This window comes from Poromitra crassiceps (assembly GCF_964638095.1).
Source record: "Poromitra crassiceps genome assembly, chromosome: 2".
Classification (NCBI taxonomy): Eukaryota; Metazoa; Chordata; class Actinopteri; order Beryciformes; family Melamphaidae; genus Poromitra; species Poromitra crassiceps.
In genome coordinates, this window is record NC_139624.1 from 100,100,287 (window position 1) to 100,126,672 (window position 26,386).

Consider the following 26,386-nt stretch of genomic DNA (forward strand, 5'->3'; position numbering starts at 1 on the left):
CCTGGGAGAAAGAAGCATACAGTAAAGGCAGAGATGAGAGAGGAAGACAGAAAATGAAAAGATAGACCAGAGAGATGGATAGTAAAATCTCACCCGAGCCTGGCTCTCCTTCATGTCTAGCCAGTACTTGTGGAACTTGACGACGTTGGGGTGCTCAACCTGCATCAGGTTCTCAAACATCGTCTTGATCGTCTCCTAGAAAACACACACGTATCAGAGATGGTTCACATCTTGACTTAAAGGAGGACTTACCCCCTAGATATGTATCAGAACAGTGATTTGAAAATACCTATGGAAAAAACCAAGAAATGACATATGCTCTTGTCTATACTAGACTCTTTGGCTGTGTTCAAGTCAAGATTTTTTTTCGGAAATCGACGCCATTACAGTTTGCCCACCGCCTCGAAAATAATTTATTTGAGAGGGGCAATATCTTTATAAATATCAACAACTAGTCAACGCTGGTAGCCTGTATGGAAACAGCGTTGCTCAAAATGGTTGAAAGTTATATCAATTTGGTAATTCAGTGGCGAACTAGAAATTTAATTATTTTTTTCCATGTGTGTGTGTGGCGTCTGTATCTATCGATAAGAGCATAGTGACATGAGGCTCGTTTACCGCAGCACACCGCACAATAGGACAAACCCCCCGCTCTGGGGTAACACAATGCGAGATTTCTCCACGTCATTCCCTCGTCCAACTTGCCACAAAGTCCCTTTTTAATTTGAGTTTGGGGGCTTTTCGTGATTCTTGTTAAAAGTTGTGCAAAAGTTTTCCTCTCAGTGCAGTTGCAGGCTGCGCCTCCTCCCTCCTCCCAGACCCTGGCTGGCGAAACAGGCTCCTGCATGGGACCAGGAGGATTCAGTCTGTCCAAACTCAATACCGATCTAATCTCTCAGTATGAGATGCAGGGAAATATATTTTAGTAGCCGATGTGTTTAGAGTAGCGTTGTCACGTTGTCACGTCGTAGTATAGCGTTATATTTTACATGTGCGTTAAACTGCGATGAGATTTGTTTGCGGAAATGTCAGACTGTGCTCTCTCTGCTCTGAGCACAGAGAGCAAGCAGGCAGAGGGGGAGAGAGAGAGAGAGAGGGATCTGCATGGGGAAAGTGGGAGAGAGATATGATGCTGCTGCTAAGTGCACTGGCTGCGCTGTAGGCTACACTCTCCATTCACAAACTGCACTGGTCTCTGTGACCGCGATGGCGCTCCAAGGATTAAATTATTATTACTCTCTTGCCTTTCATGACACAACTTTAAAACGTAGATAGATAGTAAAAAACACATATTTAGGAAAAGTCATGGACAGGCAGGGTCATATCTTTTATTGAAATAGAGTTACATGCATTGAAAATATCAAAACGGTCCCACTGACCACAGTGGCGGTTCTAGTGTTAACAGGTCAAGTGACACAAACGTCCAATGAGCTGTGTGTATTGTAGCTACTAGCACCATATTGGTAGGAAAATGCTTGTGACATCATGGGAATAGGCTTGGAGTTGTGAGGAGCCGAAAGGGTACAGGGGGAGTAGTGGAGTAACTATCTTGAAATCCCATAGTCTTTGGGGACAAACTGACGTCAGTTTGTACCAAATCTCCCATTCATTTGCGGGCAAAAAAAAAAGCAGTGTTCCACCCTTAGAGGGCGCTTATGCCAGTTATGCTGCTGAAAAATGATACAAATGGCAGAATGGCAACAGTTTGGTCACAAATGTGGAAATTTTGACCAGCATTCTTCACACATCACCCCCAAAGTCATATATATTGGTTAAAAGCTGAAAAAAAGTGTTTTGGAGGTAAGTTCTCCTTTAAGCTCCTGGACCCCCTGGAGTTGTAATGTAGCACATGCTTCCTCCAACATGTGCATGCCAATCGCAAGTGCTTTTTTCCCCCTGACAGTGAGGGGTTTCACTGGCAGGACATAGCGCGTGGCAGGATCACACTATTCCCGCCCCAGTTCCCCTCCCCTCCGTACAGGCGCCCTGACCGACCAGCGGAGGCACTTATGTGTAGCGACCAGAACTCATACCCCACTGGCTTCCCACCTGCAGACACGGCCAATTGTGTCTGTAGGACATTCTGAACAAGTCAGAAGAACCGCTGCCGGGAATTGAACCCGGGTAGGTGAGTGATTTGACCTCTACACTACATTACCCAGATGCCCCCCGAATCTTCTCACTCTGAAACTAGGGCTGTAGAAAAGCACTGATGCATCGGTGGGAGGCGTCGATTTGAAGTTGGAAAGCAAACTGCATCGATTTGAAAAGTTGGGATCAATTAATATGCATTAAGGTGTTTTGTGAATTCTCTGGTGGAAACAGCAGGTGGAAAGAAATGGAATGCTTTGACCTAGTAAACGTGGTGTAAGGTTTGCATACGTTTAATTATTGCTGACTGAATCAGTTAAGTTACTTTTTACAGTTAATTACCTTTGTAGCATTATTATACTTTATGGAAGAATCAAAATCGCAGGCAGAATGTGAGATTTTAAGACGCACTGAATCTTTGCTGAAACAAACCAAATCTAATCGTTGTTGGATTGACTCGTTAAGACACTCCTGTCAAAAGCTACAAATTGGTACAATAATGGTAAATGTGTCCTTTAAAAAGAAACGCAATACCTCTTGTGATTTCAAGACCTTCTTGTCAGAGAAGAGCACCTCGTTCCACACCACCTCCACCCCCTCCTCTGTGTCCATGGCCAGGGAGGCACTCTCCACACCGGGGACATTACCCTGGCTCACCTGCAGGGGGCAGCACACAGACACAAACACATATTACACCTACTGTAATGCTAACATGCCAAATCTGAGGCCAAGTCTTCCATTATCTTACTATACAAAGACAACATGATGCAATATAAGGTCGGGTATAAATTGCAGCGCTGCGACCATGATACAAGGAAAATGACAATACAATTCTTATAATACAATACGATGGTAGAATGAGGAGGGGAAAGGGGAGATGCATATGTCCCCTGGCTGAGGTACCACGATGCCCAGACAAGCTCTCTGTGGAGCCTGGACGAGTCAAGGTGAAAGAGGAGATGAAAGAAGGGGTGAGGGCACCTGGGGGTGCCTTTGTGTGCGTCCAACTCAGGCACATGTAGTATCCTGAGAGCAGTGTTGTAGTCGTCGAGTTGGACTTGAGTCACGAGTCCTGGACTCTTTCTCAGGACTCGTGCCTTGACTTGGACTTGAGCACTGATGACTCAGACTTGGACTCAAGCTTTCATGCATTTCGACTCAGAAGTCGGAGACGAGGACTTAAACTTTTTCAACTTGTTTATAAGCCCTAATAATTTGGCATAAGATATTGATAGCTATATTAATACAGTGTTTCCCATACATAAAGGAATTTGTGGCGGGCCGCCACAATAATATTTTGACCGCCACAATAAGATGTTGACAAAAAAATATGTGTGGCAAAGTGGCAAAGTGGCAAAGCAAGTTGAGTATCCCTGACCTATAGGGAGAAATTTAGTTTGTCATTGTAAACCCACAGCACAGTAATGATGACATGTTCTTCATAGATCTAGCCTTTTAATTTTGCTCTTAAGCTTTCTCAAAGTACGGTACACCAAATTCATGCATTTTACTTTAAAATGTTTAAAAAAATCTTGCGGGGGGGCATGCCCCCGCACCCCCCTAGCGGGTCTGCGGTCCCCCACCACAAATTCTCAAAATCCTGTGGGAAACACTGTAATACCATGACTATATTCAATTTCGTGCATGTTCAGTAACTCCAGACTTGGACTCAGACTCAGATAATGGGGATTCGACTCGGGCTCTTCTATGGTGACTCTGACCCTGGACTCGGGACTCAAACCTTTGGGATTGGAGACTTGACTTGGACTTGGAGATATAGCGACTTGTTGACTACAACGCTGCCAGCAAGCCAGCGGCCCCATACGACTCAGTGGGCAGTGGCACAAAGACAGAAGCAAAAGAATAGGCTGGTTTCCCCCAAAAGACACACACAGTAGTAAGTTAAGCCGTCTGTGTAAAACAAAGCAGGCAGCAGACCATCACTAGGAAACACCAGGAAGCTTCCCAATAAAAACATATCTGAATAGACGTCACCCCTACGATTAAAGTAACATCTGATAGAGATCTGCTGTCTGTCCAGTCTATTCTAATCCATTCATAGAGAGCCGAGTTGACACTGGCCGCTCCATTAACAAAAAGCCTCCAAAGCAGAAAGCCGTGTTGAAACAGCCAGGTTTACGCAATTCCCACTTCATCACTATTCTCCATTTGGCTGGGGGGAAAAAAACGGTGCAGCACCACAGTGTAGTTCCTATTCCTATTTCCTATGAGACATACTGTACTGCAGGACAAAAACCTGAAACCGCTACAGGAAAAATTATACCATAACCTCATTTAGGTGATATTCTAAATGTAGTGACATAAATCATGGTCCATCAGTCAAACCGGTGGTCATCAATTATGTAGAGCAGTGGTTCTCAAATGGGGGTCCGGGGACCCCCAGGGGTCCGTGGCACTTTGCCAGGGGGTCCCGCGAAAAGTTTTCAGGAAAATAAAAATAAACTTATTTTCTTGCAAAAGCTTCATAGTTCAATAAAAATAGTTTATGCTTTGAATCTAAAATGGTTCATGGATTACATTCTAACAAACCTATCAATTTAAAAGTCAAGCACGTTACCGTGGAAACAATTAAGCCTAGTAGCCCAAAATCACAAATCAGAATGAGGGGGTCCCCAGTATATTTTCTATCTTGTAGTTGTAAGGGGTCCTTGGCTGAAAAACATTTGAGAACCTCTGATGTAGAGGTCTCAGTGGCATAATCTATGGCATCTATGGTGCATTAAAGCTATTAATCTAACGTGTAGGCTAAATAATAATAATCATAATCATAATCATAGTCATAATAACAATAATAATAATAATTGATTGGATTTATATAGCCTTTCTGGACATTCAAAGCGCTTCACATATCAGGGGAGGGAGGGGAGGGAACTCAACTCATCCACCAACCCCCAACCAATTCAGTTTCCAGAGATCAGTATGCTCAGATGACAGGTCATTTGCAACAATGAGGTTATGTTAAATCTAGTCTCGGCTCCCATCCAGACAATTGGAGATCTCCGCCTACCAATCGTCTGGGAACGTCTTATCAAAAATAGTAGTTTGAACACCGATGAGAATGGCGGCTAACAAACCTACACCCCTTTGTCAAGTTACTGGAAACGACACTCTTCCCCACATTATCCTCCTCCGTAGTGAAACAAACTGGAGATACAGCAAATCACTTTATAACATGGAGATAACTTTTTTAAACGGTGAAAATGGTTGTGTCCCAAGCAACGTTACATCATTTGATTCTGTTTTATCCATTTACAAGCACGCAACGTCTGCATGGCACCGCCCCTTCTCTGGATTGGTTCTGCAATGCATTTTTTTTAATCTACTGTACCCACCCAGTTTTAACAACGAAAGCTGGGAGAAAGTTCTCAACTTCTCGATAGATAGATAGATAGATAGATAGATAGATAGATAGATAGATAGATAGATAAGAGTACTTTATTTATCCCCGAGGGGGAATTCTGGCGTTAGTTGAGTGATGTGGAGACTGGAGAGACACTGAGAAATCCTGCCACCAGCCAGACAGAGTCAGACCATCTGTAACTTGATGATGTACATGAAATGGACAGAGAGGTGAGGAGATGAGAGATGGTGTCATGTGTGGAGATGGATTGTGTTGAGGGACAGAGGGAGCTGTGGGGGATTGTGGATGATTGTGGACGGCTTTGTGTCTAGGTCTGTGTTTGTAATCTGGCGGGTACAGACAGGCCTGGGCTGCATCATAAAAGCACTGTGTGAGGATATTGAGGGGACATTAAAGGATAAGTTCACCCAAAAATGAAAAGTCAGTCATTATCCATCCCCAGGATGGATAATGAGTTGAACGGGTGATGTTTTTTTAGTGCACAAAACATTCGTGGAGTTTTCCAGGGAAACAAGACTTACAGCATTCTCCTAAACAATTGTGAAAAGTGAATGGTGGCAAACATTGTACACGTTTGAAAGTTGGTCCCCATCCACATCCACTGTTTTGTGGACTAAAGAACCCGTCCATCGGCATGGGGGTGAGTATGAAAGAACTTTCATTTTTGGGGCGAACTTACCCTTAAGCCACTGCCCAGCACAGGATATTGCTGCCTTAAGTGGATACTAGAACTGATATACACACCTCCTGCTACCTTTGAGGGCTCAACTGGGTTCAAACCACAAGACACTGAATCCCTACCAGCTCCAGGTTTGTTGCTCTACAGGTGAACCTGACTTCTGACCTTCCCGTGCGAGAGGCGAGCCAAGAGAAAATCTCCACAATTAAAGTTTCATATCACTACTACAGCCACAGAGAAAGACGGAACGCTCTATCGCAGTATTGGATGCACCAAAGTGAAAACGATACATGACCAAACCTGTTCTTTGCACACATTGCTCCAGGCGTTGTTTACATTGAAAGCTCTTCAGAATGTCATCCTGTCATTTTCACAGGTGAAGTCATTGCAGGAACATCAAAGTAAAAGTATCATCATAAATCAGCGGTACGGGGAATGAAACCAGCTGTGCTGTGCAATTTTCCATCATCCAATCAGATAACACATCTTATTCCGCTCTATTTGTCCACATGAAAGCTCCACTCTGCAGCTCTCTCACCTCCAGCTTTGTGGGCTCTCATCTCTCATGGGGAATGTGCAAGTCAACTGCTTTATTGTGTTTTAGATTGATCAAATAAGCAAGCACACCTGCCACTATCAATGTTTCTGCACTCTCAAAGTGTCAGCCGGGTGCCTCTGACAAATAGCCGAGGACACGCGTGGAGCTTTGTGACCGGGTTAGCAGCTGAACAACCATTATTTTGGCTTCGCGCCGTACCAAAAACAAAATGCTTAATACTGCTAAATGCTAACCATTGATTATATTCTACAGAGGTCCACTTGTGCTATGTGTCTGCCACCAAATGTGACATCATCATCTCAGGCTCAGCTATGAATGGAACCAAAATGCCTCTCTGTACCGGTCAACACAAGAAGGATTGTTAATCAACAAGCATACACCCAAAGTTCCAAACAGCAGAACCCACCATTCCCTCGGCGCCGCCTTAAATACCACACACCCAACCTGGCGCCCAACCAGGCCGCCTACACTCCGCCTCCTGCCCACCTAGCACAAAGCTGTGGTATGTAAAGTAGCACTTTGTATGGAGCTTGGGAAATTGTCACATGGGCTGAGGGGTGTACCTCGAAATTTCTCAGCAAGAGTAGAGAAGCCAAACTACTGTTGTGTAAGAGATCTACGTGATCACTACGGCTGCTATTAATACCGTTTGGTATTTCTCATGTTGGGGACACACCGCACATACCTCGGCGTTTGTGACATATGCCAGCGAAGAGAGACAGGAATGTTTATCAAATGGTTTTTAACCACTGGGGATTTGTTTATTGCTCAACCCACAGTGCAGCTGTAATGCCATGTAGGGTAGGAGGGGCAGACAAGAGATGGTCAGCAGGAGAGAGGGAGAGAGAGAGAGAGAGAGAGAGAGAGAGAGGGGACATATAATCTACTCTACTCCCACTCAACGAGAGATGATAATCTGATTACTGTGTATTATAGGGCTAGAATACAATGCTCTGACATACTGACACCAGTGGGTCCCATTTAATCGTTTTCAGGAAGGAACCATCTCGGCTTCCCTCGGTTCGGCATCACGGTTTGGGTGTTGTTTATTTTCTCTGGAGATGTTGAGAAACAGTTGCTCCCCTGTGCCAGGGTGCACGCCCCAGGGCTTTACTGGGGCATCTGGGGCCTGTTGCTTGGTCATGGGGTAGTGTGAGGTGAGACATGTAAACAGCATAGTGGATCCTGCGCTCCGATTGGCTGTCGGAGGGAGGTGGATGAAGGGTGTGGAAAGGGATTTGGGGATCGTGTGTTGATGTGAAAACAGCAGCGACTTCTATTCTGATGTTTGGTGTTTTGCTAAATCTCCAGCCAATCCAGGTCAAACTGGATTCTGACTGAGAGCTCTCACGTGATCCTTTCCCTTACCAAGCCACACAAATTATTCTTGTTATTTTTTCCACCCACACAAATGGCAGTGGTGGAAAAGAGTACTGTGCTACTGCTGATATTTGTAAAAGTGAAAAGTGGTTTAAAAGTTAAAAATGTACTTAAGAGTAAAAGTTACTGCTTTTAGGAAAAGAGTATGTTGTTAGCTGTAGGTAATCATTCCCATTCATGCCATTCTAAAAGGAAGAGAGGACATAATTCAAACTAGATTACCGTATTTTCATTGGAAAATTATAAAAGAAAGTGCACAAAGTAAAGTCAGAGTACTCTTCTCATTGTCTATGGCTCCACAATTTGTCAATGTATGTTGGTCCAGTTTCCTTTGGTGATGGAAATCAGTGCTGTAGTCAAGTCACTATATCTCGAGTCTAAGTCAAGTCCTGAGTCCCCACTGTTCGTTTTCGAGTCCGAGTCCAAGTCCGAGTCACAAAAGAAGAGTCCGAGTCAAGTCCGAATGACCTCAGTCCGAGTCCGGAGTTATTGAACATGAGCGTGAATCCGCATGTAGGTGGGACACACATGCCTGCCCTTGCAGGAAATTCAATAATGTCACAGTAATATTGTGTCACGTGTTCCTACGTTTCCCCCCAGACGCCTTTCACGTGTAGATATCATAATATTCATTCTTATTGATAATGGCTGAGGGTCATAAGAAAGACCAGTGCCAAAAGTATTCACCTTATGTAGCCCCGCCCACTTGACCCATTGTGTCACGACTTCCTGTTCAAAATGCCAGCTGTTTTACCTGCTCAAACTAGTCTGACTCACCTGGTCAAACCTAGTTTGACTCACATAGGAATCAGACTAGGTTTATGAGTCACAGGAAGTGTAAACACAATCAGAACTTCCGATTGTGTTTACACTTCCTGTTAGTCTCTCAAGGCAGACTGTCTCTTCTACATAAGGTGAATAAGCGGGTTATGTTTGTGATTGCAGAACAGGAGGCTGTTGATAACAGAGATGTCGATGGTTATAAGGGCTTTACATCTGAAGGTACTGTTTGGGACTCAGTAGTTGGCAGGTAGTCACCAGTCGTAATGCTTAGAGACACTGGAGCTGAGCAGACGTTGCTTAGTGAGGGAGTAATGGAGCTCGCTGAGTCTACATTCACAGGGAAGTAGGCGTAGGTGGCGAATGCTTTCGGGGTGCCGCTCCACCGCATTTATCTGCGTTCAGGTTTAGTGACTGGGGATGTGATGGTGGCCGTGGTCGAGTCCCTCCCCTTTGGCTATGAATTTGGGTTCAACTGGGCAGTTACAGTGAAATGGTGAGGAAAATCTGGCCTTTTCACACTTTTCTGAACTGGAGAGACAGTGTGGACCGTGGAGTCTAGTGTTGCTGCTAGAGAGACTCCGCTGGAGGAGGTCATTAATGAAGGAGTGGCCTTCAGCAACTCAAGAAAGTGATGAATCAAAGAAGGCTGTTGAGGAGCTGTGCACAGTTGCGGAGGCTGACTGTAGTACTGAATCACTCACCAGCAGTTATGTTGATTCACAGGAAGTGGAGGTAGTCAGATGTCAGTCTGTGTTCGACCTGGGAAGTACAGCACTTAAGTGATGAGAAGTTCTCATCTGTTATCGTGCCTGTGGTTGGGGTTAACGTCGAAACAGAGGAGTGTCAGATGAAGTCATGGGATGTTTCGTCAGAGTTAAAGTCAATGTGGGGTAATGAAGCTGTCATGAAGGAAACCGGTTGTAGTCCCCTCAGGAGTGAGGAGAAAGTGGGGTCAAATGAAAGATCTTGTGATCACCGCACAGACCATGCTGAGTTAAATCTAGGTGTGGCAGATGACATGAAAAGGGTTGCGTCTGTAGAGAGCGCCTCGTTGATCCAGAGGATCCAAGTTTCACAGAAGTGAGAAAGGATGACTCTTTGAAACCTCCTGATGGGAGAACTGACATTGTGCCTGATGGCCTGACAGTGGGTAAAGGCAAGGCGTAGGCAAGGCTTGGGTGCCCTGTGTGAACGTAGCCCTAGACAACAATAATATATAAGATTGGACTGGGCTAACTCTAACAATAACTATCAATATCTTATGCCAAATTATTAGAGCCTATTACAAAAACGAACAAAGATTTAAAAAAATAATCATGTCTATCAGTTAATAAGTCAACTTCTGAGTCAGACTGCATGAATGCTCTAGTCTGAGTCCAAATCCGAGTCCTCAGGGTGGTCAAGTCCAAGTCGAATGACGAGTCCTAAAATGAGTCCAGGACTCTCGGACTCAAGTTCGTGCCTTGGACTCGAGTATTACAACACTGAGGGAAATCCTACTAATAGGACGAATCAGCGTGACGTCGCAACAACAAATCCCCCAGAAATGCAGAAGCCCGCATGAATGAATGAATTTATTTGACGTGTCATTAACACAGAAGGTCTACATTCATAAACTACTAGGGAGCTAAAAACAAAGTATACACAAAATTAAAAAAACGTCAAGGATAACACAAGAAAGCCTAGGGCTTATTTCCATTGTGGACCTTTGGTGTTTAAGAGAAGAAGAAGAAGATGAAGGCATGAAAGGCAATGTAGCATTCCTACAATTTACAATGTAGCATTCATACTTACATACAATAAAAACAACAATAAGTAACATAAACAATAATATACAAATATACAATACAAAATGTATAGCAAGTAATATAGATTCCGTGATCTAATAAATGAGAGAGTTAGTCCTAACAAGATTCTAGTCCCCATGAGACCATTACCTAAATGCTATTTTTATTAAGGAGCCATTTCTTCAGCTCTCTTTTAAAGCTGGCAAGACTCGGTAAAGTTTTGATTAGTTTAAGACCTAAACTTTAGGTAAACTGTTCCATTCTTTAGCTGCAGAGTATAAGAATGTTTATTTCCCCATCAGGCTTTTGAATTTGTAGGGAATGAAATCAGTAGAGCTCCCTCTGGTGGAATAATGGTGTTGGTCCCTTATAGAGTTAAAATAATTACATAGATATTTCGGGACATCACCTTGGACAATTTTTCTCACGAGACAAAGTTTTAACAGTGAGACTCTGGCGTCAACTTTGAGCCAGTTAAGACTCGCAAAATGGGAGGGGTTGAGGTGAGTATTATGAGTGGGAAGCTTCAGAACTAACCTAATTAGCTTGTTTTGAGGTGTCTGTAACTTGTTTTTTTGTTTTTTGTGTGTGCTACCATACCAGGAAGTACATGCGTAGTCAAAGAGACTCTGAATAAGAGCCCCTGCCAGGAATTTTGATATTCTGCTCAAAAACCGAATCCTCTGGGTGATCTTTGTGAGAACCTTTTGTGCCATGTTTACTCCTGAGAGATGGTTATCTAAAGTGCCTCCTAGGTAGTTGATGGTCTCTTTGGCAGTAATTATTGTCTCTCCAACCTTCACCTTGAAGTCTTTCTTTTTGGCCGACGAGCCAAACAGAATGGCCTCAGTCTTCCCTAAATGTAAAGACAACTTAGCAGCAGTTAACTAGTATGAGTTGTGCCAAACAAACGTTAATATCTCAAAAACTATACATGACATCGCTTATATTTTGACATTCTGAGTAAGAGCAGAAGTAGCTCAAGAGTTTGATGTATAATATATGCATGTCGTGGGAAAGTTGTGTGAACTGTCACAGTTTTTAAAATGTAAACCTGTACAGCCGGGGCTAGAGTGAGCACTCAAGGCTGGCTCCATAGGGTCCCATTGTCGTTTTCCCCCAGTGACGCGGTTTGTTTACCAAAATGCTGCTTGGCTGATCCCTCGTATATACTGTATGTAGTCTATTATGGATGTGATTTAAAATGTTGTGAAGTACAATACTTCAGTAAAAACTTACTTATGTAAAAGTAAAATTACTTCCTGACTCTAAAACCTCCAAGTACATAAAAAAAAATACTCAACTACAGTAACGCGAGTACATGCAAGTACTTCCCCTTCTTGGTAACGTTCTCTCTTCCCTATTGTGATGAATGAAAACTATTCAGCTGCCTTCAAGCAAAAATTCCTCCTGCTATTTCCAGTATGATCACAATGGCAGGGCATCACAACAAAACAAAACAACGCTTTATAGCAGCATGACAATGTTGATCTGCATTGCATAACCTACTGTTGCATGGTAACTTAGCTCTATCAGATCCTGTCTGAGCCCATGTGATCAGCGCAAGATTACCTGCAATCCACTGCTATGGTAGCCTGCTGTGACATGTCACATTAGCGACGCCACTATTGTCAATAGAACTTAAGTAGGAGCAGGGGTGTGTGTAAAGTTCAACCACTTTATCCACCATTATATTTAGAGCTAAATTGGCTTATGCCAAACAGAACAGACAAAGGCTAATTCAGAGTAGATGGCTTTAGATAGATCTGTGCTAAACAACATGATTAGAAGCACTGGCTGGCTCATCTGTAGCGACAGCTTCACTGCAGAGACTCCACGTGAGATCTAATTTACAGTACATGTTATGCCATTACGGACGCACGATATTGGATTTTTTAGCCGAAATCCGATATTTTCCAACTCTTTTGGTCGATTGCCGATGCCGATAGAGATATATGGTAAATGGTAAATGGTAAATGGTCTGCATTTATATAGCGCTTTTATCCAAAGCGCTTTACAATCAGTAGGTAGTCTACATTCACCCATTCACACACCGATGGCGGCAGGCTGCCACGCAGGGTGCCTACACACCATCGGGAGCAATTTGGGGTTAAGTGTCTTGCCCAAGGACACAACGACAGCAGCTGGGATCGAAACGCCAACCCTTGCGTCATTGGCCGACCCGCTCTACCTCCTGAGCTAAAGCACATTTCCCGCAAGTTTGGCCATTAATCTGAGCAGCCATCGCAAATTCTGCCATTAATCCACCCTAATTACCTAATTAAAACATCCATCTCTGTTAGGTCACCCGCAGGGGTCCTCTTTACACTTCCTGAAAGATTCAGCGCGATAGCACGTGAATTGGCATAGCTGTGGCCGAACACAATTTCTGCTCAGGAGAGACTTCAGATATCTTGTCCAAAGTATGTATGGCACTGGAGCACACAGATCTTTTGTATAATAGACTTTTATTAAAGGACTAACGTTCCGACGCCAAGTGCGTCTTCATTAGAGTCATCATCATCCTACAATTTCCGCTCGCTCACTCACTCACTCGCTTCGCATTCTTGTTATAGGATGTAAAACATGCTATATTTTTATTTATGTAACATTTTGTTTCAAACAAAACTAAGTATTTATGAATGAATTAAGCATTTAGTCAAGCGTCGAGCATTTGAGCATAATTAAGGTGTCATTCGTAGAGCGCGTACCACAAACCCTTAATCCTTTGTGCGGCCGACCTGGGTTCGAATCCGAACCGTGGTCCTTTGCCGCGTGTCATCCCCTCTCTCTACCCACCTTTCCTGTCTGCCTACAAGTGATGCGCAGGTCAGGGTTTTTTAAGGCCCGCACCAACCCAACCCGTCATTGGAGCCAGCCTAGCCCAGTCCGTTAAAATATCTGAAAATGCCAACCCAACCCACCCAGCAGCCCGCAACGGCCAATTTAGTGTAATATGTCTCCGGACTCAGGGGGAGCACAGCAGAGCTCTCCAAGGTGTACAAAGTAACTCTGTCTCTCTCCCCCCCTCTCTCTTTCTCTCTCTCACACACAAAAAGGCACTCACATGTGTGCGCGACAACAGTTGTACTGCTCTGGATGCGTTGCGCGGCTGCTTTCATGTCGTTGATTTCTTTCTGCTTCGTTGGCGTTACAAACTCAGCTATTATCCGTCTTTCTTCAATTAATCCAAGGTCTTCAAATGGAGTTAGCAGGTAGAGGTAGGCTACAGAAACAGTTCTTATTCTTCCCCATTTCTTTTAATTACCTCATGCGCTCTCAATTGGTCACGTTGCAGTAGTAGTAGTAGTAGTAGTAGTAGTAGTAGTAGTAGAGAGTGCAGCAGGTGCAGATGGCTTGCAGATACGGCTTCAGACTCGCTGTCTGATTTCTTTTAATTACCTCATGTGCTCTCAATTGGTCACGTAGCCTAATCACGTTGCACTAAAGTTGACAAATAGATCACAGTCGAGTCCACAACAGAAAATCTGCGGTGGTATTAGGTTTATGGACACTTCAAATAATAATTACAGTGAATAATCCTTCCAAAATGTTTGTTTTGAGAGCACGGCTACCTCATTGAAGCGTTTGTTTACTCCATGTAGGCTATAGAGTGCAGCAGGTGCAGACGGCTTCAGAGTAGCCTTGTCTGTCTGTGTGTAGGCCTACGTGTGTGAGAGAGAGAGTTCACGTCTTAATAAAGGGTTACTCTGTGTGTTTCACTGCTCTATAATGTTGCTTTGTCACGTTCTGAGCCTGCCCCGCCCGCACCCGCCATATTTTCATAATTTGCCAACCCAGACCGCCTGCGGGGCGGGCCTACCCGCGGGACCCGGTGGGTTCTGGGTGACCCGCGCATCACTACTGCCTACTGTTATATTAAATAAAGGCAAAATTGCCTCTTGCCAATATCATGGTGCAGCCCTACAGCGTATTATCCCAATATTGGAAAAGAGGCCTGATGAGTCAGACAGAAACTGAGAGGTACAGTAGAAGCAGGATTAGAGAGAGGTACAGTAGAAGCAGGATTAGAGAGAGGTACAGTAGAAGCAGGATTAGAGAGAAGTACAGTAGAAGGAGGATTAGAGAGAGGTACAGTAGAAGCAGGATTAGAGAGAGGTACAGTAGAAGCAGGATTAGAGAGAGGTACAGTAGAAGCAGGATTAGAGAGAGGTACAGTAGAAGCAGGATTAGAGAGAGGTACAGTAGAAGCAGGATTAGAGAGAGGTACAGTAGAAGCAGGATTAGAGAGAGAGGTACAGTAGAAGCAGGATTAGAGAGAGCTACAGTAGAAGCAGAATTAGAGAGAGGTACAGTAGAAGCAGGATTAGCAGAGAGCTACAGTAGAAGCAGGATTAGCAGAGAGGTACAGTAGAAGCAGGATTAGCAGAGAGGTACAGTAGAAGCAGGATTAGAGAGGTACAGTAGAAGCAGGATTAGAGAGAGGTACAGTAGAAGCAGGATTAGAGAGAGGTACAGTAGAAGCAGGATTAGAGAGAGAGGTACAGTAGAAGCAGGATTAGAGAGATGTACAGTAGAAGCAAGATTAGAGAGAGGTATAGTAGAAGCAGGATTAGAGAGGTACAGTAGAAGCAGGATTAGAGAGGTACAGTAGAAGCAGGATTAGAGAGAGGTACAGTAGAAGCAGGATTAGAGAGGTACAGTAGAAGCAGGATTAGAGAGAGGTACAGTAGAAGCAGGATTAGAGAGAGGTATAGTAGAAGCAGGATTAGAGAGAGGTACAGTAGAAGCAGGATTAGAGAGAGGTACAGTAGAAGCAGGATTAGAGAGAGGTACAGTAGAAGCAGGATTAGAGAGAGAGGTACAGTAGAAGCAGGATTAGAGAGAGGTACAGTAGAAGCAGGATTAGAGAGAGCTACAGTAGAAGCAGGATTAGCAGAGAGGTACAGTAGAAGCAGGATTAGAGAGGTACAGTAGAAGCAGGATTAGAGAGAGGTACAGTAGAAGCAGGATTAGAGAGGTACAGTAGAAGCAGGATTAGAGAGAGCTACAGTAGAAGCAGGATTAGAGAGAGGTACAGTAGAAGCAGGATTAGAGAGAGGTACAGTAGAAGCAGGATTAGAGAGAGGTACAGTAGAAGCAGGATTAGAGAGGTACAGTAGAAGCAGGATTAGAGAGGTACAGTAGAAGCAGGATTAGAGAGAGGTACAGTAGAAGCAGGATTAGAGAGAGGTACAGTAGAAGCAGGATTAGAGAGAGGTACAGTAGAAGCAGGATTAGAGAGGTATAGTAGAAGCAGGATTAGAGAGAGGTACAGTAGAAGCAGGATTAGAGAGAGGTACAGTAGAAGCAGGATTAGAGAGGTACAGTAGAAGCAGGATTAGAGAGAGGTACAGTAGAAGCAGGATTAGAGAGAGCTACAGTAGAAGCAGGATTAGCAGAGAGGTACAGTAGAAGCAGGATTAGAGAGGTACAGTAGAAGCAGGATTAGAGAGAGGTACAGTAGAAGCAGGATTAGAGAGAGGTACAGTAGAAGCAGGATTAGAGAGGTACAGTAGAAGCAGGATTAGAGAGAGGTACAGTAGAAGCAGGATTAGAGAGAGGTACAGTAGAAGCAGGATTAGAGAGAGGTATAGTAGAAGCAAGATTAGAGAGAGCTACAGTAGAAGCAGGATTAGAGAGGTACAGTAGAAGCAGGATTAGAGAGAGGTACTGTACAGTAGAAGCAGGATTAGCAGAGAGGTACAGTAGAAGCAGGATTAGAGAGAGGTACAGTAGAAGCAGGATTAGAGAGAGGTACAGTAGAAGCAGGATTAGAGAGAGGTACAGTAGAAGCAGGATTAGAGAGAGGTACAGTAGAAGCAGGATTAGAGAGAGGTATAGTAGAAGCAGGATTAGAGAGAGGTACAGTAGAAACAGGATTAGAGAGAGGTACAGTAGAAGCAGGATTAGAGAGAGGTACAGTAGAAGCAGGATTAGAGAGGTACAGTAGAAGCAGGATTAGAGAGAGGTACAGTAGAAGCAGGATTAGAGAGAGGTACAGTAGAAGCAGGATTAGAGAGAGAGGTACAGTAGAAGCAGGATTAGAGAGAGGTACAGTAGAAGCAGGATTAGAAAGAGGTACAGTAGAAGCAGGATTAGAGAGATGTACAGTAGAAGCAGGATTAGAGAGAGAGGTACAGTAGAAGCAGGATTAGAGAGAGGTACAGTAGAAGCAGGATTAGAGAGAGAGGTACAGTAGAAGCAGGATTAGAGAGAGGTACAGTAGAAGCAGGATTAGAGAGGTACAGTAGAAGCAGGATTAGAGAGAGGTACAGTAGAAGCAGGATTAGAGAGAGGTACAGTAGAAGCAGGATTAGAGAGGTACAGTAGAAGCAGGATTAGAGAGAGGTACAGTAGAAGCAGGATTAGAGAGAGGTACAGTAGAAGCAGGATTAGAGAGAGGTACAGTAGAAGCAGGATTAGAGAGAGGTACAGTAGAAGCAGGATTAGAGAGAGGTACAGTAGAAGCAGGATTAGAGAGAGGTACAGTAGAAGCAGGATTAGAGAGAGATACAGTAGAAGCAGGATTAGATAGATGTACAGTAGAAGCAGGATTAGAGAGAGGTACAGTAGAAGCAGGATTAGAGAGGTACAGTAGAAGCAGGATTAGAGAGAGGTACGGTAGAAGCAGGATTAGAGAGAGGTACAGTAGAAGCAGGATTAGCAGAGAGGTACAGTAGAAGCAGGATTAGAGAGAGGTACAGTAGAAGCAGGATTAGAGAGAGGTACAGTAGAAGCAGGATTAGAGAGAGGTACAGTAGAAGCAGGATTAGAGAGAGGTACAGTAGAAGCAGGATTAGAGAGAGAGGTACAGTAGAAGCAGGATTAGAGAGAGGTACAGTAGAAGCAGGATTAGAGAGAGGTACAGTAGAAGCAGGATTAGAGAGAGGTACAGTAGAAGCAGGATTAGATAGGTACAGTAGAAGCAGGATTAGAGAGAAGTACAGTAGAAGCAGGATTAGAGAGAGGTACAGTAGAAGCAGGATTAGAGAGAGGTACAGTAGAAGCAGGATTAGAGAGAGAGGTACAGTAGAAGCAGGATTAGAGAGAGGTACAGTAGAAGCAGGATTAGAGAGAGGTACAGTAGAAGCAGGATTAGAGAGAGGTACAGTAGAAGCAGGATTAGAGAGGTACAGTAGAAGCAGGATTAGAGAGAGGTACAGTAGAAGCAGGATTAGAGAGAGGTACAGTAGAAGCAGGATTAGAGAGAGGTACAGTAGAAGCAGGATTAGAGAGGTATAGTAGAAGCAGGATTAGAGAGAGGTACAGTAGAAGCAGGATTAGAGAGATGTACAGTAGAAGCAGGATTAGAGAGAGGTACAGTAGAAGCAGGATTAGAGAGGTACAGTAGAAGCAGGATTAGAGAGAGGTACAGTAGAAGCAGGATTAGAGAGAGGTACAGTAGAAGCAGGATTAGAGAGAGAGGTACAGTAGAAGCAGGATTAGAGAGAGGTACAGTAGAAGCAGGATTAGAGAGAGGTACAGTAGAAGCAGGATTAGAGAGATGTACAGTAGAAGCAGGATTAGAGAGAGGTACAGTAGAAGCAGGATTAGAGAGGTACAGTAGAAGCAGGATTAGAGAGAGGTACAGTAGAAGCAGGATTAGAGAGAGGTACAGTAGAAGCAGGATTAGAGAGAGGTACAGTAGAAGCAGGATTAGAGAGAGGTACAGTAGAAGCAGGATTAGAGAGAGGTACAGTAGAAGCAGGATTAGAGAGAGGTATAGTAGAAGCAGGATTAGAGAGAGATACAGTAGAAGCAGGATTAGAGAGATGTACAGTAGAAGCAGGATTAGAGAGAGGTACAGTAGAAGCAGGATTAGAGAGGTACAGTAGAAGCAGGATTAGAGAGAGGTACGGTAGAAGCAGGATTAGAGAGAGGTACAGTAGAAGCAGGATTAGCAGAGAGGTACAGTAGAAGCAGGATTAGAGAGAGGTACAGTAGAAGCAGGATTAGAGAGAGGTACAGTAGAAGCAGGATTAGAGAGAGGTACAGTAGAAGCAGGATTAGAGAGAGGTACAGTAGAAGCAGGATTAGAGAGAGAGGTACAGTAGAAGCAGGATTAGAGAGAGGTACAGTAGAAGCAGGATTAGAGAGAGGTACAGTAGAAGCAGGATTAGAGAGAGGTACAGTAGAAGCAGGATTAGAGAGGTACAGTAGAAGCAGGATTAGAGAGAGGTACAGTAGAAGCAGGATTAGAGAGAGGTACAGTAGAAGCAGGATTAGAGAGAGGTACAGTAGAAGCAGGATTAGAGAGAGAGGTACAGTAGAAGCAGGATTAGAGAGAGGTACAGTAGAAGCAGGATTAGAGAGAGGTACAGTAGAAGCAGGATTAGAGAGAGGTACAGTAGAAGCAGGATTAGAGAGAGGTACAGTAGAAGCAGGATTAGAGAGAGGTACAGTAGAAGCAGGATTAGAGAGAGGTACAGTAGAAGCAGGATTAGAGAGGTATAGTAGAAGCAGGATTAGAGAGAGGTACAGTAGAAGCAGGATTAGAGAGATGTACAGTAGAAGCAGGATTAGAGAGAGGTACAGTAGAAGCAGGATTAGAGAGGTACAGTAGAAGCAGGATTAGAGAGAGGTACAGTAGAAGCAGGATTAGAGAGAGGTACAGTAGAAGCAGGATTAGAGTAGAAGCAGGATTAGAGAGAGAGGTACAGTAGAAACAGGATTAGAGAGAGGTACAGTAGAAGGGAGGACAGAGCTACAGTATGGCAGCTCTTGTACAAACAGCCCTGCAGAGGCATCGCTGTCTGTGACACGGCGGTAAAAAGAAGTAAATGAAAGAAGGCCTTTGTCTGTCTGAGCGTTACAGTGTGTGTGTGTATGTGTGTGTGTGTGTGTGTGTGTGTGTGTGTGTGTGTGTGTGTGTGTGTGTGTGTGGGTCCAAGCCCTGCAAAGGGCTTTGTCTGGGACACGTCGGTATCTCGCTTCTATTGTGCCTCCTCACACACCCACCTCATACCTAGATGATGAGCTGAAACACTGGCTGGTTTGCTGTAGGCACGTTGCATGACATTAATATTTAAGAAGTGGATCTGGCAACAGCAAAGACTGCACCCAAATAATCTGCATCACGCTGTATTGTAATGAACCAAGAAAAAAAAATGCTTTGTGCATTCTATTCCCGAGGTTTCGCTGGATCAAAGAGGAGCAGAGCAGATGTGGATATGGCAAGAGATGGAGAAAAATGGTTTATAACTACAATGGAGAGAGAGGAAATGGGGCCAAAGGGAGATGTGACATTTTATAATCGGCCAATAAACACACAACAATTTACTGTATTCTTACGGCTGGGCAATAATTCAATATTATCGTTTATCATCTTTCAGTGATATCTTCATATCATGACACATTTCTGTTGTCTAAAGTGATGATGACAAGCAAATTTGACTTAAAAACTCTGACTTAAAACATTTCGGTTTTGTTTGACATTACACATCACTATTTGGTTCAATGAGATGAACATTGATTTGATTATTAAATGTGATTTTGCATAGATGAACCATATCATAATATATACTGATAACAAGAAATATCTTTATGATTGTCGTGATAGTGATTTCAACCCCCCCACCTATGTATTCTGCTGTTACCTAAAAAGAGAATTGATTGATTACAGATACTGAAAGCAAGAAACTTGGATGGTCCATTTATATAACGGCAGGTGTTCTAAGTCTTTACAAAATGTGGCACAGAAGAACATTTGTGTTTATATGTAAACATGAAAACAGTTTTCCCTTTATCTTATCTGTATATCTATTCCTCAAATATGGAAAGTAATCTGAAAGTAACAAAGTAATCCAACCGAATTGTTTCTTTGTTGCATATTATAAAGGTGTAGGTATTTATCATCCATAAAATGCCATGAATTGACACAACATAAAATCATGTGCAAGTGAGCAAATACCTACGACCAGTGACCACTGGGCCTCCCATTGGTTAACGACCACTGGTGGGTGTCCCACTGGTTAACGAGCTGAGTGCCTCCTGTCCGTCTGTGACTGACAGCCAGGGTCTTGAGCCACTGACCGTCTGCTGACCTTCACCAGCCAGACGAGAGGCTCTGAAATCGGCCTCCGCAGGGTCTCTGGCCCCGGGATGCAACATGTGCAGCGCTAAATCAGATCAGTATCTGGGATAGTGTGTGTGCCCGCTAGAGCGTGAAGCATAACGTGACGATCAGCCAGCCGTCTGTTCAGTCATGCTGGGGGACGGGTCGAAGTGGAACGATACTCTCTGCGTTCCATTTCCTGTAAGAGTGACCCCGAAGCCCTTTTGGATGACGGTGTATGAGAGCGTTTCTCAGATTATCGTCTTTGATTGTCCGCATTATCTAAATTAAATGGCTCTATACTGCAGCTGTGATCTCGATCTTCCAAAGCATGCAGAGTTCGATTGCTTCCAAAGGACCAGCAAGGTCATTCCGGATCACGTGTAGATATTTGGACAGATTAGCTCTCATCAAGTCTCACTTATTCATTTTCCCTCGGACCAGTTAAAGCTCCCCGGTACAGAGGAATGCAGGAGAGCGAGGACACAACATAGACAAAATATGTCTGTTATATAAGAGGGGGAAGACTGTTCAGCCTCTTTCATAAAGCAGTGTATGAGTGGAAAAGGAGAATGTTGTTGTGTTCTGTAACAAATTAAACCCAACTATTATTTTTCAATGAAAAGGCCTAGACATTAAATAATACCACTTTCACACCAACGATCAGGGTCGGACCAGGGTTACTTGACCCACGTTCAACCCTTCTTTTGTCAATACACAAGTCAGTCAACACGGGTTAATTCCTGGTCATGAAAATTCAAATAGGACCTGGGTCACAACCTGGGGAGAGATGCATAACAATTAGCCTAGCATAGCATAACAAATCGCAACCCAGGTGGTGCCATTCACACTGAAATCAACCCTTGTCCGACCCTGGTCACCCAGGTTAACCCTTTCATCATGCTAAATCAACCTGGGAATAAACTTGGTTGGACCGTTGGTGTGAAAGGGGTATAATATAGAGAGCCAAAGTGGAACATCACTTCCTGCTTCAGCACTGTACCAGAGATTTTCTTTCGCCATTCATTTTCCCATCGACATTTCGTAAAATGCTTATAAAAAGAGTTTTACTGGTTTCAAACCAAACGGTACATATATATTTAGAAACAGGAGAGATCGCATAACATTTCATCTGGGCCAAAACGTTAAAAAGATTTGGGTTTGAAGAAAATATTTTTTTTATGTTGTTTTTTTATGTTGTTTTTTTGTTTTGATCCGAGTGAAATGTTCTATGGTCTCTCCCGATTATAGCGTTAGCTGAACGTTTGGTTTGAACCAGTAAAACTCTTTTTATAAGCATTTTACGAAATGTCTATGGGAAAATAAATGGCGGATGAAAATCTCTGGTACAGTGCTGAATAGGGCTGGGACGGATCAGAAAACCCACGGATCGGATCGCGTGACGGATTTTGAGCCACGGATCACGGATTTTTCGGATCAGCAAAAAAATATATATATAGGCTATATCAGATTTTTTCTCTCAAAATTAGATTTTCGATTTGAATTTTTAATACTATTATACTTCTCTAACCATTTGTTGCCCTGCACAGCTCAAAAATTCTCATGACACAATTTATGCTTTTACTCTGAAGGCAAAACAACCCAACTTCCTGTTTTAGGTGGCACTGCGCCTAACTTCCTGCCTGTTGCTTGCTAACGTAGTCACATGACACGGGTACAGACCAGACCGGGTGAGTCTGGAAACATAACGTTGATGCTACGTTATGCTACTCGGTGGCCCCACGTGTTGTTTTGTTGTTATGTGTCCAAGGCAACATTTCACCATCCGGTGATAATGTGTTCGTGAAACGTGTGCGCGTGTGTGTGTGCGTGTTGTGGCTATCGCTATCTTGTGCAGCGCGCAACATGCTGCTCGCATTCCTGTGCTTTTTCAGAGGTGTTGAAATAAGTTTGCTGTCTTTAGTAGCCACTAGCCACAGCCTTCAGAGAGACTTTACAGCGAAGGGATGAGGAAGCTCACTTGTGCTTGCCATGATGATGCCTGTCTGTGTCTGGCTGCGCTGCAGGCGTTCTCATACACTAACGTTAAACGTTAAATGAAACGAAAGGGGGGGGGGGGGTCCGCGGACCACGACGTTCCGAACCGTGTGCCGAACCGTGGGGGCTGATCCGTACGGGTCACGGATTATCCGTGATCCGTCCCAGCCCTAGTGCTGAAGCAGGAAGTATGCGGTCACTTTGCCTCTCTATAGTCCAGCTAGTCTCGCAGTGCCAGCCGTAGATGATACCTCCGTCGCTGGAAGCTTGATGACGTCGACGACGGTGGGTCTGACTACGTGAGACTATAGTCCAGCTAACAAGAAACACTCAAATCTCAAACATGGGAGTCAGCCAGCCTTGACCAAGTCCTTGACCAGGCTGTGCTTTTGTCTCGAGCGGGACACGATAAGCTTTGTGCGGCCTTCGCTAAAAGATTGCAAAATGTTTCGGGTCCCGCAGTGCCGTTAAAATGTAACCTTTGTTTCAAACCCGGGTTTTGTTTTCCCAGCTGAGGTCTACGTGGAGCGGAGGGGTAATCGCCTGTGTCTTTGTCCACTACGCCGTGTTTCAGTCTGTACCAGGGTTACAAGATTACACTGGCCGTGTTGTCCTCGTGCCCAGTGTCAGCGGGTTTGTGTCACAAAGCTGCAGATTTACAAGCCTGGTGGGGGAAGGAGAGAAAAAGAGAGAGAGCAAGCGAGATTGCATCAGAGAGAAAGAGAGAGAGAGTGACTCAGAGAGAGAGAGAGAGACAGATGGCAAAACCACAATTGAAGTCAGAGGCTGTCCTGACTGGGACGTGGTAAGCATAGAAAGTGCTGAGCAGCCTGGTTATGTAAGCCAGACAGACAGCTCTCTCACTCCTTTTACCCTTTAACAGAGATGAGCCTTTCATCTCACCTCCACCTGCGGGGGACTTGATGTGACTGAGGGTGTGGATGTGTGTGACTTTGCACTGATTCTATTCACCTTATGCAGCCCCGCCCACTTGACCCATTGTGTCACGACTTCCTGTTCAAAACGCCGACTGTTATACCTGCTCAAACTAGTCTGACTCACCTGGTCAAACCTAGATTGACTCAGATTAAAAATCAGACAAGGTTTATGAGTCACAGGAAGTGGAAATACAATCGGAACTTCCGATTGCATTTCCAATTCCTGTTAGTCTCTCAAGAAGACAGACGGTCTCTTCTACGTAGAGACACTGCATGAAATTGGCCACGTCCATCACGGGAGAAAGCTCTCCATTCACTTCCACACACCAGCGTAATTTTCCTTGAATTAAACATAGCTAAAAAAGCTGTTGTGTGCTGGGCTGCGCAGACAACAAATGTAATGCAATTAAAGTTTTTTTTGTACTCCCGAGCAAAACAAGGAAGCCATTGAGAATTGGCAAGAAGAAAAATGTGGATGTAGCTGTCAAGGAAGTAAGTTGGAGTGTTCATCTTCTGTATATATGATCTTTGTGTGCAACACGTGACATAGGAGAACACAAGGATTGGGGGGGAGTTTTTGTTTTCCCCCGTTTTGGGCGTGGTTTCTGAATGATGACGCACTCCGCAGTGTGTGTGTAACATATACAATCACCAGCCACTTCATTAGGTACACCTGCTCGTTAAGGCAAATAACCTGTTCCTTCAAACAGTGAATCATGTGGCAGAACCTCAATACACGGTATAAAGCATGCAGATGTGTTTTTTTGTTCGATCCAACATTAGAATAGGTAAGATGCGTAATCTAAACAACTTTCACCATGGTCTGACTGGGCTGGGCGATATGGACCAAAAATCATACCCCGGTATTTTTAGGCTGAATGGCAATACGCACTATACAGTATATGTCTGTATTTTCTACAAAGTGGGCTAAATGGTCAGTTGTAAGTCAAAGCCACATGTGAGATGTCACAAGTACTTTTGGGCCTGGGCGATATGGACAAAATCAAATATCACAATATGTTTGACCAAATACCTCAATATCGATATTGTGACATTCTTGTAGGGATCACTATTGGTCCTTTCACAAAAAAATATTTACACAATGAGACTTTTGATCAATAATCATCAGTAATGTGCATATAATGACTGAGTGGGTAAAGGCAAATAATACAATAAAACAGCTAGAACAGTCTGGAAAGTTCAGAAAATTACATCACTTTACTGTAGTGCAGCCTTTAAAACCAGGAAAAGACCAAACTTATGCCATATCCAAAATCTAAGAGGATATCTAGTCTCATATCACAATATCAATAGAATATGCCCAGGCTTAGTCTGACTGATGGTGCCAGACATGGTGGTTCTAGCATCTCAGAAACAGCTTGCCTCCTGGGATTTTCATGATGACAAAGCGGCAGTCGTGTGGCTGAAAACACTTTGTTAATGAGAGAGGTCAGAAGAGAAAGGGCAAGAGGTCAGGAGAATGGGCAAGAGGTCAAAGCAGAATGGGCAGACTTGTTCAAGCCAACAGAAAGGCTGCAAATGCTCCAATAACAGCTCTTTACAACAGAGGTGAACAGTGAACACACAAGAGTTGCTGACCATTACGATAAACGGGCAATAGCAACAGATGACCAGGCAGCCGGTACTAGTTGGCGGACCTAATAATGTGGCGTGTGAGTGTACTATGTGCATACGTGTGTCCCTGTGCATACACTTGTTGATGCATGCTAGGGATGGGCATCGAATTTTGAATTTTCGAATAATCGTTGTTATTATCAAGGTCAACTTTTATTATTGAAAGTCGAAATTCGTTTATTGATTTTTTTTTTTTTTTTTTTGTGAGTGAAATGTTGCATTGTCTCCCCTGATTCTAAGTATAGTCGAATCACTTGGTTTGAGCAAGTAAAACAATTTTTATAAGCAACCTCTCCCTCTTCATGGGATTTCATCCGCCATTCATTTTTCCATAAACCTTGCTTAAAATGCTTATAAAAATTGTTTTACTTGCTAAAAAACCATGCGATTCGACTATGCTTAGAATCAGGGGAGACAATACAACATTTCAGTCACAAAAAAAAAAAAAAAAAAAAAATTACATTTTTAATTTTTTTTACATTTTTTTTTTTTTTTACATTTTTTTTTTTTTTTCGAATTTCGATTAAAAGTCGACTTTGGACAGCGAATTTCGAATAGTGTTTTTGCTAGAAATGCCCATCCCTAATGCATGCCTGTTGTTTTCACACAGTTTTCACCTAAAAATATCAGAGACAACAACTAAAAATGTTGGACACTGATCACGCTCTTCGAGTCAGAGTATCACTGATCACGCTCCTCGAGTCAGAGTATCATTGATCACGCTCCTCGAGTCAGAGCATCACTGATCACGCTCCTCGAGTCAGAGCATCACTGATCACGCTGGTCGAGTCAGAGCATCACTGATCACGCTGGTTGAGTCAGAGCATCACTGATCACGCTGGTCGAGTCAGAGTATCACTGATCACGCTCCTCGAGTCAGAGCATCACTGATCACGCTGGTCGAGTCAGAGTATCACTGATCACGCTCCTCGAGTCAGAGCATCACTGCAGTTTTCCTGCACTCATGGATGAATACGTGCGTTCATGTGAATCCCGACTCAGTCTACATCAAACCCTCCACCCGTTTTTCTTGCTGATGAGTCAGTGACTTTCGAATCCTCACTTCCCCTTTAAACACACACCCATGAGTTTGAACC

The 26,386-nt window shown here is 43.8% G+C and overlaps 1 protein-coding gene across 2 annotated transcripts in view; it reads right to left on the bottom strand.

Moving 5' to 3' along the window:
• Positions 1–26,386, bottom strand: part of nrbp2b (nuclear receptor binding protein 2b) — an 84,068-nt gene that overhangs the window by 10,880 nt on the left and 46,802 nt on the right. For both annotated transcript variants that reach the window (XM_083632321.1, XM_083632320.1), the window contains exons 2-3: positions 2,626–2,748; positions 94–195 (exon numbers count right to left, since the gene is read on the bottom strand). In XM_083632321.1, the coding sequence (XP_083488447.1) occupies positions 94–195; positions 2,626–2,748 (225 nt within the window). The remainder of the gene's footprint in view (positions 1–93; positions 196–2,625; positions 2,749–26,386) is intronic.